General features: G+C 47.9%; 2 protein-coding genes and 1 long non-coding RNA gene across 3 annotated transcripts in view; all 3 read right to left on the minus strand.

Moving 5' to 3' along the window:
* The window catches only part of LOC138373578 (uncharacterized), a 2860-nt gene extending 1861 nt beyond the window's left edge, over positions 1–999 (minus strand). Inside the window, exon 1 of the long non-coding RNA XR_011231192.1 lies at positions 1–999. This exon is cut by the window's left edge and continues 479 nt beyond it. This is a non-coding gene — a long non-coding RNA (uncharacterized lncRNA).
* A 3047-nt stretch (positions 1000–4046) lies between these two features.
* LOC123770328 (insulinoma-associated protein 1-like) lies at positions 4047–9135 on the minus strand. The gene has a single exon (XM_045762111.2). The coding sequence runs from the start codon at positions 8956–8958 to the stop codon at positions 7177–7179; it is 1782 nt and encodes a 593-aa protein (XP_045618067.1). The 5' UTR covers positions 8959–9135; the 3' UTR covers positions 4047–7176.
* On the minus strand, positions 5991–6404 carry LOC138373345 (uncharacterized). The gene has a single exon (XM_069339541.1). It carries the CDS (start codon positions 6402–6404, stop codon positions 5991–5993), a length of 414 nt encoding a protein of 137 aa, XP_069195642.1.
* Positions 9136–17341: the final 8206 nt, after the last annotated feature.

A 17341-nucleotide genomic window follows, 5' to 3' on the forward strand; every position in this document is an offset into this window, starting at 1 on the left:
CGGGACTGCACACGAGGCCTCGTGTACTAGTAGCCTACACGCTAGACGAAGACCTACAACTTAACTAACACAGGTACAACTGACACGATACTTATGACTACACCACGCCCACGAGGGAGACCTATTTGCCTGTCTCCTGTAGGCGACAAGGGGGTCCCCCCCCCAGGGACGACGCCCCCCTCGCTAGCGAGGGACCTTACGTGACTAGGGACAAACTATTAGGCGAGTGTGAGATCATTAACAAGATAGGGAGAGACCTGGTGGTACTTGAACCATCACCCGCATTTTCCCCTCTTTCTTGAGCTTCCCGACCTTCCCTCACTCCTATATCTCCTCCTTCAACTCCCTAACTCATGCAAGATGGGAGTTACTAGGGACGGAGGGAGAGGAGAGAGAGAAGAAAGTGGGGAGGGGATTGAGGGAGGGGTGGGAGGGAGGGAGATAGGGGACGAGGAGGTAGGTAAACTCTAGGAATGAATGGAAGGGGAGGTGGGTAACTAGAGTGGGGGTGTGGGGGTGAGTGGGAATGGGTGACCCACTGGCGGTGAAGAGAAGGTTGACCCCATGAGGGTGAAGGGAAGGGGGTGATGACCCCCCTCTCCCCTGATGATGGGGGGGGGTGAGGGGGTGAGGCCTGTAGAGGGCAGGATGCCCCCCATGAAAGGAGGGTGACACCCTGTGAGGAAGGGTAAGGCCTCTCCCGGTACTTATACTCGCCGAACTAGGAAATTTGACTAGAATGTTTCTCATCCTTTCGTATTGGGCAACACTGGTGGTATACTCGGTCATACACACCTGCTCTGGTGGTATACTCCCGCATACACACACATGCACGTGTGATATATACGCGCGAAAATTCCCCCGCACAGGTAGTATACACTGGCATACTCACCTGTATACGCCACAATAAAATTCTTATGTTTACTTAAAATACGTGACGAATATATATTTTACATATTATATATATATATATCTTTATCTACTCTCTACTATACCGTATATATATATATATATATATATATATATATATATATATATATATATATATATATATATATATATATATATATATATATATATATATATATATATATATATATATATATATATATTACACATTCACACAAAGACACACACACACACACACACACACACACACACACACACACACACACACACACACACACAAAGACACACACACACATACACACACACACACACACACACACACACACACACACACACACACACACACACACACACACACACACACACTAAACATTCAGTCTGGTGGACTGAAGTGTGAAAGACACGAGGCTTGAAGGCTGGCAGCAGCGAAGCGATGAAGAACAAGGAAACAACAACATATTCTGTTGTTCTTCTTTGTGATTGGAGAGAGGAAGAACACATTGGTATTCTCTATTGAGATATGGAGGAAGAACATGTTCTTTGCATCACTCAGGTGCGGCCAGCGAGGGGAACAGAACACAGGAGTAAACAGAACAAAATGTTCTCAAAGAACACTTTATACGCTGTGTGAAAGGAAGATATATCTTCGCTATATGTTCTATGTCGTGTTTGGCGGAAATCAACAATACTTTTGTTTCATAAAAAAAAATCAGTGAAGTGTTTAGTGATTGCGTGACATTGAAGCTGATGCCACAGTGATTGCGCTAAAGATCTTGGAGTACCATCTTATCTGTCTGTGAGAGTGGGAGCAGCCTCCTTGAGTGACCAAGACACACAGAAGATGCTCAGAGCGTCTTCAACCTGCGACTACTAAAATATCAGGAATATCGTAATATTCTACTACAAAAGTCACGAATATCACAATATTCCGCCATTCAAATACTCTTAAGAAAGATTGGATTACAAATGCCCGAAGATCCCATTTTAGAGATACTCTTGAGATCTGAAATATATATATATATATATATATATATATATATATATATATATATATATATATATATATATATATATATATATATATATATATATATATATATATATATATATATATATATATATACACGCTTTTACATAATTATTATTAACTTTGAAATGCCTTAAACACAATCAAGAAGACTATAAAATAAGTATAACCTAACCTATATCTATACCGTATAGGCCTATATATCTCCCTGTCTAAGATCCAGGAAGATATTAGACTCAAAAGTGAATATGCCAGAACATTCACACGAGGAGAAGAAAACCGAGGAGGAGGAGATGAAGACGTTATCGGAAGGTCTCGCTAAGAAGTATCTACAGACCTAGAAACAATATCCCAAGACCTAACGAAGACATGTTCAAGATCTGAAAGGTTTATAGGTACATGGAAGATCCGGAATGAAGATGAGGGAGGGGAAGGAGGTTCACACTCTTAAGAACAAGTGACATTATTACTAGTCAGCGCTTACAACAACGATAACCCAGTGTACAGCTGCCTGTGAGTGACATCTGTGAACAGCTGCACGGGGACGTCAGAGTGAGCAGCTGATCATTGTTATGATGCCAGAGGGAACAGATGTTTACAGTGACGTCATCATCACGTCATCGTAATAATGACGTCACAGTCAACACTAAAGAGTAACCCTCCTTAATAATAATGTCACACAGGGTTAACAGATGATTGTTTACAATAACGTCACAGGGAAAAAGGTGATCGGTCATGTCATATCATGTCATGTTGACACTTTAACACGTGAAGAATCACCTCACTTCTCATTTCACAATCAAATTAAGTCCTAGACACGTACCAGAATGATCCGGAGAGAGTCGCTCAACACCAACATTGGATATCGTCGCCTGCATCATTCTCAATATACAAATTACAAAATAGATATCAGCATTAAGCCTTTTTGTCTGTACACATCTATGGCACAAGAAATACACGATGTGGGGAGGGTCTTGTGAACCCTGATATACACATATTAAATTACACACAGCCCATACATTTTGAAAAAGATACGATGGATGGTGAATACTTATGAGGCGCGGGGGAGCGCAGGCCGGCGGGACCCTCAGTGGAAGAGGGCCATATGTCACATATTTATCAATTGCACTCGACGGATAATTTGGATTTTCTTAATCTAATGATTTTTTTTTATCTTCCTGTTTTTTTTTTGTTTTTGTTTTTAGTTCGAATGCCATGTTTTGCTAATATGGTTGAGTTAGGTACTCTAGTTTACAGACTTATGCTAGACAATTTTAGATAGACATATCAAAGGAGTTATCATTCATGCTTACACTAGGGGGTTCAATTTGGGTTGCTCCTCGCCTTAATTTCGACTTAGGGTGATTATATTGCACGGGATGATTGCACGAGGTTCCTTGCCAGTGTTGCACTAGTTCCCAGCGACACACACACACTAATCTCTAGCCAATTGGGTTGCTACACTTACACTAAATTGTCGTTTGCAATTGATAATTATACTATAACGTAGTTTGTTGGATGATTTTGGTTTTGTATTAAGACCGGTGAGTCTTGCTTTCCATTTAGCATACTAGAACGCTCATAGAAAAACCGAAGCTGAAGTGACTTTAATCGATTTCCAGATTGTCCAGCCTAGCGCGTGCCCCTTTCCCCTTCCCTGAAGCCCTGCCCCCCAGCCCTGCCCCTCCAGACCTGCCCCCCAGCCCTGCCCCTCCAGACCTGCCCCCGAGCCCAGCCCGCCAGCCCTGCCCCCCAGCCCAGCCCCCCAGCCCTGCCCCCCAGCCCAGCCCGCCAGCCCTGCCCTCCAGCCCTGCCCCCCAGCCCAGCCCGCCAGCCCTGCCCCCCAGACCTGCCCCCCAGCCCTGCCCCCCAGCCCAGCCCGCCGGCCCTGCCCTCCAGCACTGCTCTCTAGCCCAGCCGTCACCAGTGACTGGAGTTGCCCCACTGGAGGCAGTAATTGGGTATCTGGAGGCTGGTGAGGACAAAGAATAGGGGGAGTATACAAAAAAATAATCGATCCTCAGAGAGAGAGAATGGAATATGACACGGTAGGTCTGCTAGGGTGGGGGGGGAGGGATGATGGTGGGGGGTGGAAAAAGAGGGGGACTGGGGCAGGAGGGCGGCAATGGGGGGCGAGGAGGGGGGTATGACACCAGTGGGACTGGGGGGTATCTATCGTTCGGCAGCTGGAACGGCTTCGTTATTTCGCCCTTGAAAAACAAATGGTTTCGAGCAAACCGAACCTCTGTTAACAATGAACTGAATCATCCGTCTTCATTATAATGAATCCAATTTATTTCACCTGTTATAATGACCTCGACACATCATATTCTCTCTTACGAACACCCTCATTTTAAACGCCCTCTTCGCCGCGAACTCTTATATAAAATTCATAATAGCGAAATTGAGAAATCAGGTTCATTATAACGAGACGATAAATAAAAAACATGATAACAATCCCGAGAAATCGCATTCGTAATAATTAATGATCCCGATAACTTATCTTAGTAATAACTAACCTGATATAGATCAAACTTATTGATGCCAAAGTTCCCAAAAATTTAATTCACGGAGAGTGAGCGTGGCGCGAAGCCTAACCTTTGCCCACTAGGCTAGAAATCGATTATTTTTTTTCCTTTTCGTCCACAGCTGAAGCAATGAGCTTCCAGGGAACGAAACTCAAAGATAAATATCGAAAACGATTGCGAGCGTTCAACTTCGGCTTGTCTATGAAGGATCAAATATATGTATGCATCGTCTGGTGTATTGTACTGTATAATACATACAACAAAATACAAGAACACAATTCCTGCGTTCCCCCTTGCTAAATTTCACCATTAATAATTAATAATCATAAAACTAATATGCTAATATTAAACCTTATAAAGATATATAACCAAAATGAACACACGAGAAAACTCCAAATACACACACACGCGCACACACACACAAAGAACAATCAATTAAGCTGGTGCACGGGGCTGAACAACCCAAGAGCGGCATTAACCACTCTTGGCACAACGAGGGCCAATATTATATCATCCGTGATATATAACAGCAGTAACGATAATCGCTATAATTATAGCCAATAATTCGTGTCAATAAACCACGATTCGTTAGTACACATAACACTAAATAATCTTGTAGAAGTCAAGACAGAATAATTTAAACCATTTCACATTACTCACTGACTGAACATTTTGATGATCAGTGAGTAATGAACAGTAATAACCTACGCTAATTACTGAACAATCATATCTTATCCAGCGCTACTAAACTGTTGTTCAACACTTAATTACCCAAGAGCAATAGTTTGCAACTCGAGAACAAGCCTTGTTGACCACTGTCCATAGCATCATTAGATATCTAAATTTTAGTTCTTAGTATCACAGGAAAATATTGTCAGTATTACATGATAACATTAAGATCATGTGATAACCGCGTTAATATCACGTAATAATAACATTGGCCTCGTTTCGTCCTATCGTTCTTTGTCCATATATTGGCTTTGAGTCTAATATAGGGAATCTAATCCTGTGGTCCTTATGGTATCATCAGGTACTCGATTGAAACTGATTCAATAATCATACAAGCTAATTCTTACCAAAACAATTAGTCCTTAAGTGACAACTGGGAAATAATTAAGAGTTTAGGAAGCCGTAAGATCAATATTTGTAGAAAAAAAAATTAAAATATTATTAGAAATACCGCCCCTTTCAGTAGAAAATTAAGTCCAGATTTTAACCAGAATGATCTGTACAAATAATCACACTTGAATTTGAGAGATGAGACTATCTGGCAACTTGCACGGCTTCTGGTTCATCATGACAAGTGGCCAAATTTAATCGTAAATTTGAGATTAACGCCAAACTAACCTTTAAGCTTGAGATCAATTTGTTGAATTTAGTGATAAGCTTGAGATCAATTTCAGGATTTGTTACCTGGGCAGGCCACAAATAACCTTGAGATTAATACCAACATTATTGGTTTTAAACTTGAGATCAATGGCCAAATTCATCAGTATTCTTAAGAATGAGACCATATTCATCACATGCTAAAGAATAAGCCCAGAATTCATCATACGCTTAAGAACAAGACCAGAATTCGTCGTATGCTTAAGAATAAGACCCAAATTCATCCTATGCTTAAGAATAAGGCCAGAATTTATCATATGTTTAAGAATAAGACCATAATTCATCATATTCTTAAGAATAAGACCAGACTTTATCATATTCTTAAGAATAAGACCAGAATTCGTCATACGCTCAAGAAAAATAGCAGAATTCATCATATGGCTAAGAACATGACCAGAATTCATCATATGCTTACGAATAAGACTATAATTCATCATATGCTTAAAAATAAGACCAGAATTCATCATATACTTAAGAATACGACCAAAATTCATCATATACTTAAGAATACGACCAGAATTCATCATATACTTAAGAATACGACCAGAATTCATCATATGCTAAAGAATAAGGCCAGAATACATTATGTCATAAATAAAGAACGACTGCAAGTATACTGGCATTGAAAGGAGCTCTCACGGCGCCGTATAAATGGGTTATTAACAGTGAGATCAATACGGGCCTCAGAGAGCTTCTCAATCACCAGGACTGGAATAACACACACACACACACACACTGACAGCATTGTCACCCTGTTGACAGGTCGTGAAAGTGACGGTTTGGGGCGGGCTACGACCTACAGCAACACTCAAGGTGGGGAAAAAAAATTGTCAATGAAACCCACTCCGCCATTGATTGAACGCGCACAGCTGATGGCCCCAAACACACGTGCGCGAGGCTATAGGAGTTGAGTCTTACATCTGAAGTGTTCCGAGTTGTCTTTTATAAGTAAATCTGGATACATGGAAATATACAAATGGTCTAAGACAACGGCCAGTGACGCGACTTTTTAGAGGGAGGAGGAGGAGGAGGAGGAGAGTACCACGGTGAGTCAGAGTGAAGGGGGAGATGGCTGGGGTATATGGGAGCCTGGGGACTGATACCTGATCTGCCGGAGGAGCTGAGTGATGGGGTGAGGATCCCGTAGGAGGAGGAGGACCTGCCTTGACGCCGCGCTGAGACCGGGGGTAGAGCAGACGACTTCGCTGGCTGACCCGCCTGCCGTTGGGAAGTCTGCAGACGCCCTGGGATGTCTTCTTGGTGACGTCCGCTGGACTTCTGTAGCACCGAGGGAGACGTGGGAGAGGGGGGGTGATCGCCGGAAAGTTACGTCGGCGCGGAGATCTGGTGGGGGCGGTGAAGGAGGTGGGGCGGTGGCGGCTGCGTCGGGACGAGCCCCTGAGGTGAGAACTGAGGGATGTGCAGCTGGGTGGCGGTTGGAGGCTCCAGCTTAGGCATGTGGGTCGTCTCGAGGTGTAGCTCGAGAGCTGCGGGGGTGTAGAAGGCGGCGGCACACAGGTGACAAGGCAGGACTTCGCTGGGGAAGTGCGGGGACAAGAGGGGCGCCAGGGCAGGCGGCTGACGGGCGTGAGACGGTCCTGCACCGTCAGCGTCGCCAGGGTCCCCGCGGTGCGTCGCCAGGTGCTTCCGAAGGTACGACTGACGTTTGAATTTCTTGAAACACAGTTCGCACTCGAACTGCTCCTCGGAGTCGTCGTCCCTGGCGAGGGCCATGAACTGTGGCAGGGGCACCAGCGCCGGAGGACCCTTCAGGAGGTTGTTGTTACTGGTGCTGCTGTTGTTGTTGTTCTCCGTGTAGCTCTTGCCGGGGAGAGCGTCCGTCTCGCACTTGCCGGGGGCGGCGCTGGTGCTGGGCACGGAGGTGGTCGTCGTCACGGCGGTCTTGGGTTTGTGCCACCTCCTGTGGGAGGCGAGGTTGGCGGGGCAGTTGAAGACCTTGTCGCACTCCGGACACCGGTACTCCACGTGGATGATGCGGGAGCACCGGTGTTGGGCCAGACCGAAGGCGTCGTCGTACATCTCCTTGCAGAGTCGACACACGTAGTCGCCGATCTTGTTGTCGATCTTAGCTAGCTCGGCCTTGGCTTCTTCTGTGATCTCAACGACGTTGTAGGCCGGGTCGATGTCGCCCTTCCTCACCACGAGCGGCTCCTCGCCCTCGGCCAGCTCCCTGATGATGGTTCCCGACACCGGCGACGTCTTGTCCTCGTCGAAGTTCAGACGCCGCGCAGCTTTGCTTTTCTTGGAAGTTTTTAACTTCTTTTCAGAAGTTCCGGAGGTGGAGGGTGACTTGCGCTTCTGGGGCGTGGTGGCGCTGGATCCTGGGGACTTGGGCGGCACCTTGATGGGGGTGATGAGGCGAGGGGAGCCCGGGGCACGGGTGATGAGGTTGAGACCCTCCTGGGGACTCTGGAGGGGCACAGGGGTGAGGTCGTAGGGCGAGCGGCCGAGGGGAGAGGTGAAGGGGATTGGTGACCTGAGGGGCGAGGAGCCATGCGGCCAGTACAGCGTGGGAGACAACAGGTGGTAGGGGCTGGTCTGCGGGGGGATCACGTACCGCGGGTCCTCCAGTCTCGGGATGGTCAGCTGGAAGGGCTGGAACTGGCCGGGCTCCGGAGGGCTGTGCACGGTGGAGACGTGAAGGGCGGTGCTCAGGTCCTCCGACGAGGGTTTTCTCTTGATGAGTGCCAGAGGCGCCGTCTGTTCCACCTCGCACGGGGTCACCGCCTCCGGGTGGAGCTTGGGCGGCAGGCGTGCCGACGGTGTGTGACACACGGATCTCCTGTAGAAGTCGCCGTCAGAGGGACTACTGAAGCCCGAGTCCGGAGTCCTGACCAGCAAACGACTTCCCTTCTCTGAGCCCCGCACTGCTTCTTTAACCACCTCCACGTAATCGTCGGCACGTACCTGCTGAAGTTCCTCGTGCAGCCTGTCGTCTCTGCCTTGGCTCTCTCGTAGAGTCCGTAGGCTGAAATCCACCGGTTCCTCTTGCTCCGCCAGCAGACGGGCATCCCGCCACGGTCTGTACGGCACCAAGTCCAGAGCACTCATGTCTTCTCTTCTTTTCACCAGGAAACCTTTCGGCATTATCACAGTTGAGATCACAGATGGAAACAGCGAACTTGACGCGTATTAGCATTGGAAGGCGCTGGCCCAGCGCCTCACATCTTGACTGTCGTGTGTGAGAGAGCGGGGAAGGGGTGAGAGGGAAAGAGAGAGAGAGAGAGAGGAGCGGGAGAGTGCGTCCACCCTGCTCCCCGCCCGGTAACTAACTGAGTGTGGCTTGGAGAGCGGCGTATCCCCCAGGGTGGCACCTGGCCGGGGCCGATACAGCCGGGCGGGCCGACGCTGGTTGGCCGCGCGGCGCCACACCGACCGCTGATTGGTCGCGCGTGCCGACGGTCCCGCCCCCGGCAGGTGTGTGCGACCGCCGGGGGTGGGGTGGGAGGGGGGCACGTGCGGCAGCCACGGCCCTCACAACACCCAAATCGATGACGGAAGATCATACATTTAGCTCCGTGTCCGCAGTCCTTCAGACCCACCTTATTAGTCCCCCTGTAAATTCCCGACGATACCCCCGGGAGGTGGGGGTAGTGGGGGGGAGGGGGAGACAAGGGGTGGAACAAAGCCCCGGTGGAGGTATTCATGACGTGATGGGGGAGAGGTTGCCTCTGTGCCATCACCAGCAGCTGCCACGGGGAGGGGAAGGAAGGGGGGAGATGAGGGGCGACACCTTATCTCCCCACATCACTAAGGCAGTGATGCACCCCATCCCCCCCGCCTCACCGCTGCACGCACCAAACACTCCAACACTCCACACCACCACGCCTGAGTGAAGCAACTCGCTGCTCTGGAATGAGGCGCCCACCTAACTGCTAAATGCATATTGATACACACAAATACACTGATATACGTGATGCATGCAGACAGACAAATATGCAGGCATATATACACATGCAACACACACACACAAGCAACGTATATATATGCAATAAACACAAAAATAGTGTCCTGGGGTTCCAGTCTTAGTGCCCGGACCCTTTCAACAGATGCTCCTGTTCACCTATCGTAAATAAGTACCTGGGAGTTAGATACCTGCTACATTCTGCATCCTGGGAATGTATGTGTGTATATGAGACACAAATCTGTAGTAAATACAACAAAAATAAGTCGGGAGACTTCATTAGACAACCAACGGTTAAAAAGGCGGGGTCCAGGAGCTAACAGCCCGATCTTACAGGCTTACAGGTACAGATAGTAAACATACAAGAATATACCAGACGGTGGATATATACAATTGCAAGATGAACCAGATTCTCGATTGTAATAAAGGCATACCAGCCAAGTGTATATATATATATATATATATTATATATATATATATATATATATATATATATATATATATATATATATATATATATATATATATATATATATATATATATATATTTATATATATACAATATATATACATGCATGTATGTATGTGTATAAACATTTGTTGAACAGCACACGAATGCTGAGTCCACAGATAAACATACATGCGCACATGCTGAGTCACACATGCACAAGTGCTGAGACATACACACACATGATAACAGACAACCACATATGCTTACACGGATAAAGTGTCTACACAGACACACACGTGTCTACCAGTACTTATATATAATCATATACATGATAAAACATTAACTGACACACAAAGACTTGCACACGATGGCACATGCACACACACACATACACGTAGACACACACACGCAGACACACACACACGCACGCAGACACACACACACACGTTAATACAGACACACGTGGCACGAAGCGACATAACGGCTGGTCGTAATTTGAATCTGTGGTCCGGTGGCAGGATTCAAACACAACTGGAGTCGTCGCGACTGCCAACCGTTCCCGGCATGCTGGCGCGTATGACCGCTAATCCCGCAACTGTTTGATGGTTGGAGGCCGAGAAAAAATGTTTTCAATCGTAGCCTTGCTCGGGATTGACGTGAAGAAGAAGTAAAAGTTTAACACATCCTGAAATTCTCCAGCAGTGATGGGGGGTACGAGAGGTATTTCCAGGAGAATTACTAAACGGATTTGTTAGATAAAATAATCAGGAATGCATGATTTTTTTCATTAAATATTTCGAGCTTTAATCCCTCAAAAACAATTACGGAAAAATTCCACAATAGCACGTAAAATAGCGATAAGATAAAGTGTAAAATCAGATCTCGGATAATCTTGGTGGCCTCGGGACGGGAAGCCCCGCCCCCGACTGTGATTGGCCGCACTCATCCCAGCGGTCGCCAATCAGCGCGACTCCCGCCAACGCCGCCGCGCGCCAATGAGATGCCTTCCCGCCACGCGAAGTTGTCAAGAAAAATGTCTTCCAATCAAGCTTCCCATCGTTATTGGCGCCAAATCACAGCTTACCTGCTGCGCGCCAATTTGTCGATAGGGCACGATTTTACCGTCAGAAGATTACGCTCCACAAGTCAGAGACTTTTGCGGCCAACCAACAGGAACACATAAGTTTTTCCTGTTGTCGGGTTTATTGTTGTGGGTGTCGTGCTGGTTCATATTGTCGTCTTTGTCAGGACTTTTGGTAGTGGGAGTTTTGTTCCTAGGATTTTTCGGCTGTGTTGATAGAAAGATTAATTGTTCAACTCTGTTGCTAGGATTAATTATTATACTCAATTATCATCATCAATCATCATCATCAATCATCATCATCGATCATCTCCATCATCATAATGATCAACACCGTCATCGTCATATGCCTGAACATAGCAGAAAAATTCAACTAATCGCCACATCTCACAGCATATTACTCAACCACTTGGGCCGGATGGCAGAGCGACGGTCTCGCGTCATGCAGGTTGGCGTTCAATCCCCGACCGTCCAAGTGATTGAGCAGCATTCCTTTCCCCCCCGTCCCCCCGTCCCATCCCAAATCACAGGATATTACAAGATTCTTTCTAAACACAGCACATCAAAAGTCAGAAAATAATCTTCAGTTCCAGAGCTAATAATAAAAGGCGAAATATTTATGCTAATAATAAAATACAAAAGAAGAGCATAGTAATAAAGACAAGTCTGTTAAACAAATAACACAGGTCATATGATTTATAGCAAAGGGGGAGTAGGCTAGAGCTGTGTGACTTTTCGATAAAGAGATTCATTCCTAAATGAATTATTAAATAATACGTTAGAGAGGGGGGATTGAAGCACGGTTTAATCCCGATGAGCAACACTACGATAATGAAAGAGGAACAATGTGTATTTAATAAAATAACGAGAGAGTAGGGAAGGGGGAGAGTGTTCGCAGCCTCGTGACTCGCGCTCTACAAGTGTATTTGTTCATAGATTTAAATGAGTAAAGGAGGAAGGTGTTTATGTGTGTGTTTAAGTGTATATATATGTGTGTTAGTGTATATGTATATGTGTGTGTGTGTTAGGGTATATAGTGTACTCACCTAATTGTGCTTGCGGGGGTTGAGCTTTGGCTCTTTGGTCCCGCCTCTGTGTGTATGTTAGTGGATGCTGAGTAGTTCAACAAGCATTTATTTAATCTGTACTCCTGTTTTCCCCTCGTTCTCAACTGCAGCCCCAAACCCTTAGGTCCCCCCCCCCCCCTCTTTCTCGTAGTGTAAACCACCTTTGACCAAAACTTCCTCTTACCACCCATTAAGTAAGAGGTTAACCACCTCTTACACCCATTAAGTGTAAACTCTATATATGTTATCCATAATACGATACTCCATAACAGTGTACCAAAAACAAGGCATTGATACTTAGCCACATAAAAAAAGATTCCCATAAGATTGAAAACAGGGTGTGAAAAAAAATATATGCTGCCAAAATTAGGTTATACTGCGAACAGCAGCATCTAACAGCCTGGTTGACCAGAGCACCAATCAGGACGCCTGGTCCCCATGCTACCCATAACACATTAGGCATGAGCTTTCCACATTACGATGTTCTTAATAGAACCACCTAGTGTGGAACATCCATACTAGTACACCTGGATTGGAGCATTAATCATAGCACACCTGTAGTGGAAGATGCAGTATGCTACACCTGTAATCAAAAGGTCTAAGCTATGGTAGATTGTGAAGGCATTATACGTTAAAACTAATGTTGACGACGCCGGAATATTTTGTCACTGCATACAGTTGATAGTGTGGATCACACACCTGCTGTGGATCACACACCTGCTGTGCATCACACACCTGCTGTGTGGATCACACACCTGCTGTGGATCACACACCTGCTGTGCATCATACATCTGTGTGGATCACACACCTGCTGTGCATCACACACCTGCTGTGCATCACACACCTGCTGTGTTTTAGCTAGATATCACTCATTAACTACAATCGAAGCAACACCTGGTCTTGACAACGTTGGCTAATTACTGAACTGAAACAATACCTGTATCATTACTGAGTGGGCTACACCTGTAATTATCACCGTAAGCCTTCAGTGGATGCAAACACGCCTGGAATTGACCGTCTTGAGTCATTGACTCTCAGTCGACCTTCACTGAAGTTCACCTTTGCGGAACCAGGGACCTAGGGGGGGGGGCCTCCACCCGTTCCTCACCCGACTGACCTGCCGATGAGTGCCAACCCGTTACGCTTAGACGGAATGCCATAGCAACGGTCTTGCGGGGTCGAGGTTCGATCCCCGAGGTTCTAAAGTGAATTGGCATCGTTCTTTTCACTCCGCCCTCATATACCAGTTCTTAATTCCTTTCCAAGTGTTATGTAGTCATACTGGCTTAGCTCTTTCTCTTGGAGAGTGACTAGTGACTAGGCACTAGTGACTAAGAACTAGTGACTAAGAACTAGTGACTAATAACTAGTGACTAGGGAGGTGATATCTAGGTACAAGAAAGAGAACTTCAGTGTGACTTCGGGATTATACCGGCAGCCTGTTTCTTTAAGCTTTCTAGTACTGAATATCGGAAATAGGGTGTGTGTGTGTGTGTGTGTGTGTGTGTGTGTGTGTGGTAGGGACGGGTCACGGACTCTGCCTGCATCAACGACTCCAGGATGCTGGAGCCACGAAACCCTTCCCCACCTCTCTCAGGAAGACGTCCGCACAGCCTCCATAAGACTACTTAAGGTTAATTACCGATCCATTCAAACCTCTGACTCGGGTTAATGAAAATACTTCCCCAGTTACCTTTTAGAGAGCTCAGTATAGGCGCGTGTGTCTGTTGTGAAGTTCTTCACCTCGCACTGGTCAACGGCGCCGGTGAGCGCCCTGCCAACCGCCGGAGTGCAGATAGAGAACCCGTTGAGTGTATTCACTTTCCCGTCTCTTCGCGCAGGGCTTTGGAGATGCTCGCGCGTTCAGAGATTGTCCTTTGATCAAGTCTGGACCTTTTTTACTGCTTCGCTCAGACCTTTGTTGTGACTAGCGGACATCTTCAGTGTTGACTGCTGCTGCCACCAGTGGTGCATACAGGTGTTGCTGCCACCAGTGGTGCATACAGGTGTTGCTGCCGCCAGTGGTGCAGATGTTGCTGCCACCAGTGGTGCATACAGGTGTTGCTGCCACCAGTGGTGCATACAGGTGTTGCTGCTGCCACCAGTGGTGCATACAGGTGTTGCTGCCACCAGTGGTGCATACAGGTGTTGCTGCCGCCAGTGGTGCAGATGTTGCTGCCACCAGTGGTGCATACAGGTGTTGCTGCTGCCACCAGTGGTGCATACAGGTGTTGCTGCCACCAGTGGTGCATACAGGTGTTGCTGCCACCAGTGGTGCATACAGGTGTTGCTGCCACCAGTGGTGCATACAGGTGTTGCTGCCGCCAGTGGCGCAGATGTTGCTGCCACCAGTGGTGCATACAGGTGTTGCTGCCACCAGTGGTGCATACAGGTGTTGCTGCCACCAGTGGTGCATACAGGTGTTGCTGCCGCCAGTGGTGCAGATGTTGCTGCCACCAGTGGTGCATACAGGTGTTGCTGCTGCCACCAGTGGTGCAAACAGGTGTTGCTGCCACCAGTGGTGCATACAGGTGTTGCTGCCACCAGTGGTGCATACAGGTGTTGCTGCCACCAATGGTGCATACAGGTGTTGCTGACACCAGTGGTGCAGGTGTTACTGCCGCCAGTGGTGCATACAGGTGTTGCTGCCACCAGTGGTGCATACAGGTGTTGCTGCCACCAGTGGTGCATATAGGTGTTGCTGCCACCAGTGGTGCAAACAGGTGTTGCTGCCACCAGTGGTGCATACAGGTGTTGCTGCCACCAGTGGTGCATACAGGTGTTGCTGCCACCAGTGGTGCAGGTGTTGCTGCCGCCAGTGGTGCATACAGGTGTTGCTGCCACCAGTGGTGCATACAGGTGTTGCTGCCACCAGTGGTGCAGGTGTTGCTGCCGCCAGTGGTACAGTAGTTGCCATTTGTTGAACCATTTTTTCAGTTGGTGAGTGTGATCTTGCCGTTCCTCGCTCTCATCCACTGAATTAGTCCTTCTCAAAATAGCCGCGTGACAGGTGTACACACTGAGAGGGATATCTTGAGGTTATCTTGAGATGATTTCGGGGCTTTAGTGTCCCCGCGGCCCGGTCCTCGACCAGGCCTCCACCCGCAGAAAGCAGCCCGTGACAGCTGACTAACTCCCAGGTACCTATTTACTGCTAGGTAACAGGGGCATTCAGGGTGAAAGAAACTTTGCCCATTTGTTTCTGCCTCGTGGGATGAGTGTATTCTCTCCCGTGTTCCACTACTTTCTGCTCCCATGTACTTGCATTTACTTCAGTGGACGTCAATGTACTTCCATTTACATCCCCCATGCAGTGCCTTGTGGTGCTCCCAGGTACTCCCATGCGCTCTCATGGGAGTACATAGAGTACTTTATTTACTTTATGGCTCCATAATCTTGCTCATTGTGCCCCTTTCCCTCTACTTTTCCGTCGATTGTCACCCTTTCCTGTATCTCGCCCTTTTCTTGCCTCTCCGTTTCCGTCTTCTGTTTCCTTCTCTCTCTTCCACTCTGTTTCTCTTTCTTACCATCTCACTTGTTATACATACCTCTTTCTCTCTCTCCATCTACCTTCCCCTTACCTACTCTCCCTCCCATTCTTCCTTGCTTCCTTGATAGTCCCTTGCCTCCTCCCTTCCCTCTCTCTCTCTCTCTCTCTCTCTCTCTCTCTCTCTCTCTCTCTCTCTCTCTCTCTCTCTCTCTCTCTCTCTCTCTCTCTCTCTCTCTCTCTCTCTCTCCCACACACACTCTTCCTTTTCCTTCATCACTTCTCTATCTCACTCCTTACTCACCATCTTCCTCTCCCCCCTTATCCAACTCCCCTCCCCCCTCTTCCCCTCTCCCCCCTCCTCCCCCTACTCATCACTGTCCTCATTATATAATATTTTTGAGGCCCATGACACGGGGGTCAGGTTGCTGCGTGGAGGCTGCCCTGGCAACACCTGCCGTGGCAACACCTGCCGTGGCAACACCTGCCGCGGCAACACCTGCCGTGGCAACACCTGCCCTGGCAACACCTGCCCTGGCAACACCTGCCCTGGCAACACCTGCCGTGGCAACACCTGCCCTGGCAACACCTGCCGTGGCAACACCTGCCGTGGCAACACCTGCCCTGGCAACACCTGCCCTGGCAACACCTGCCCTGGCAACACCTGCCGTGGCAACACCTGCCCTGGCAACACCTGCCGTGGCAACACCTGCCCTGGCAACACCTGCCCTGGCAACACCTGCCCTGGTAACACCTGCTGTAGCAACACCTGCCGTGGCAACACCTGCCGCGGCAACACCTGCCGTGGCAACACCTGCCGCAGCAACACCTGCCGTAACAACACCTGCCGTAACAAATCCTGCCGTAACAACACCTACCGTAGCAACACCTGCCGCAGCAACACCTGCCGCAGCAACACCTGCCGTAGCAACACCTGCCGTAACAACACCTGCCGTAACAACACCTGCCGTAACAAAACAACACCTACCATAACAACACCTGCCGTAACAACACCTACCATAGCAATACCTGCCGTAACAACACCTGCCGTGGCAACACCTACCATAACATCTACCATAACAACACCTGCCGTAACAACACCTACCATAACAACACCTGCCGCGGCAACAACTGCCGTAACAACACCTGCCATAACAGCACCTGCCGTAACAACACCTGCCATAACAACACCAGCCGTAACAACACCTGCCATAACAACAAGTACCGTAACAACACCTGCCATTACAACACCTGCCGTAACAACACCTGCCATAACAACACCTGCCGTAACAACACCTGCCATAATAACACCTGCCGTGGCAACACCTGCCGTAACAACACCTGCCGTGGCAACACCTGCCGTAACAACACCTGCCGTAACAACACCTACCATAACAATACCTGCCGTAACAACACCTGCCATAACAACACCTGCCGTAACAACACCTGCCGTAACAACACCTGCCGTTGCAACACCTGC

This window comes from Procambarus clarkii, chromosome 42, assembly GCF_040958095.1.
Source record: "Procambarus clarkii isolate CNS0578487 chromosome 42, FALCON_Pclarkii_2.0, whole genome shotgun sequence".
In the NCBI taxonomy this organism is placed as follows: Eukaryota; Metazoa; Arthropoda; class Malacostraca; order Decapoda; family Cambaridae; genus Procambarus; species Procambarus clarkii.

Bases quoted from the DNA above. Each gene is read 5' to 3' on its own strand.
- LOC138373345 (XM_069339541.1), bottom strand. From the start codon at position 6,404: ATGAATTCTGGTCGTATTCTTAAGTATATGATGAATTCTGGTCGTATT.
- LOC123770328 (XM_045762111.2), bottom strand. From the start codon at position 8,958: ATGCCGAAAGGTTTCCTGGTGAAAAGAAGAGAAGACATGAGTGCTCTG.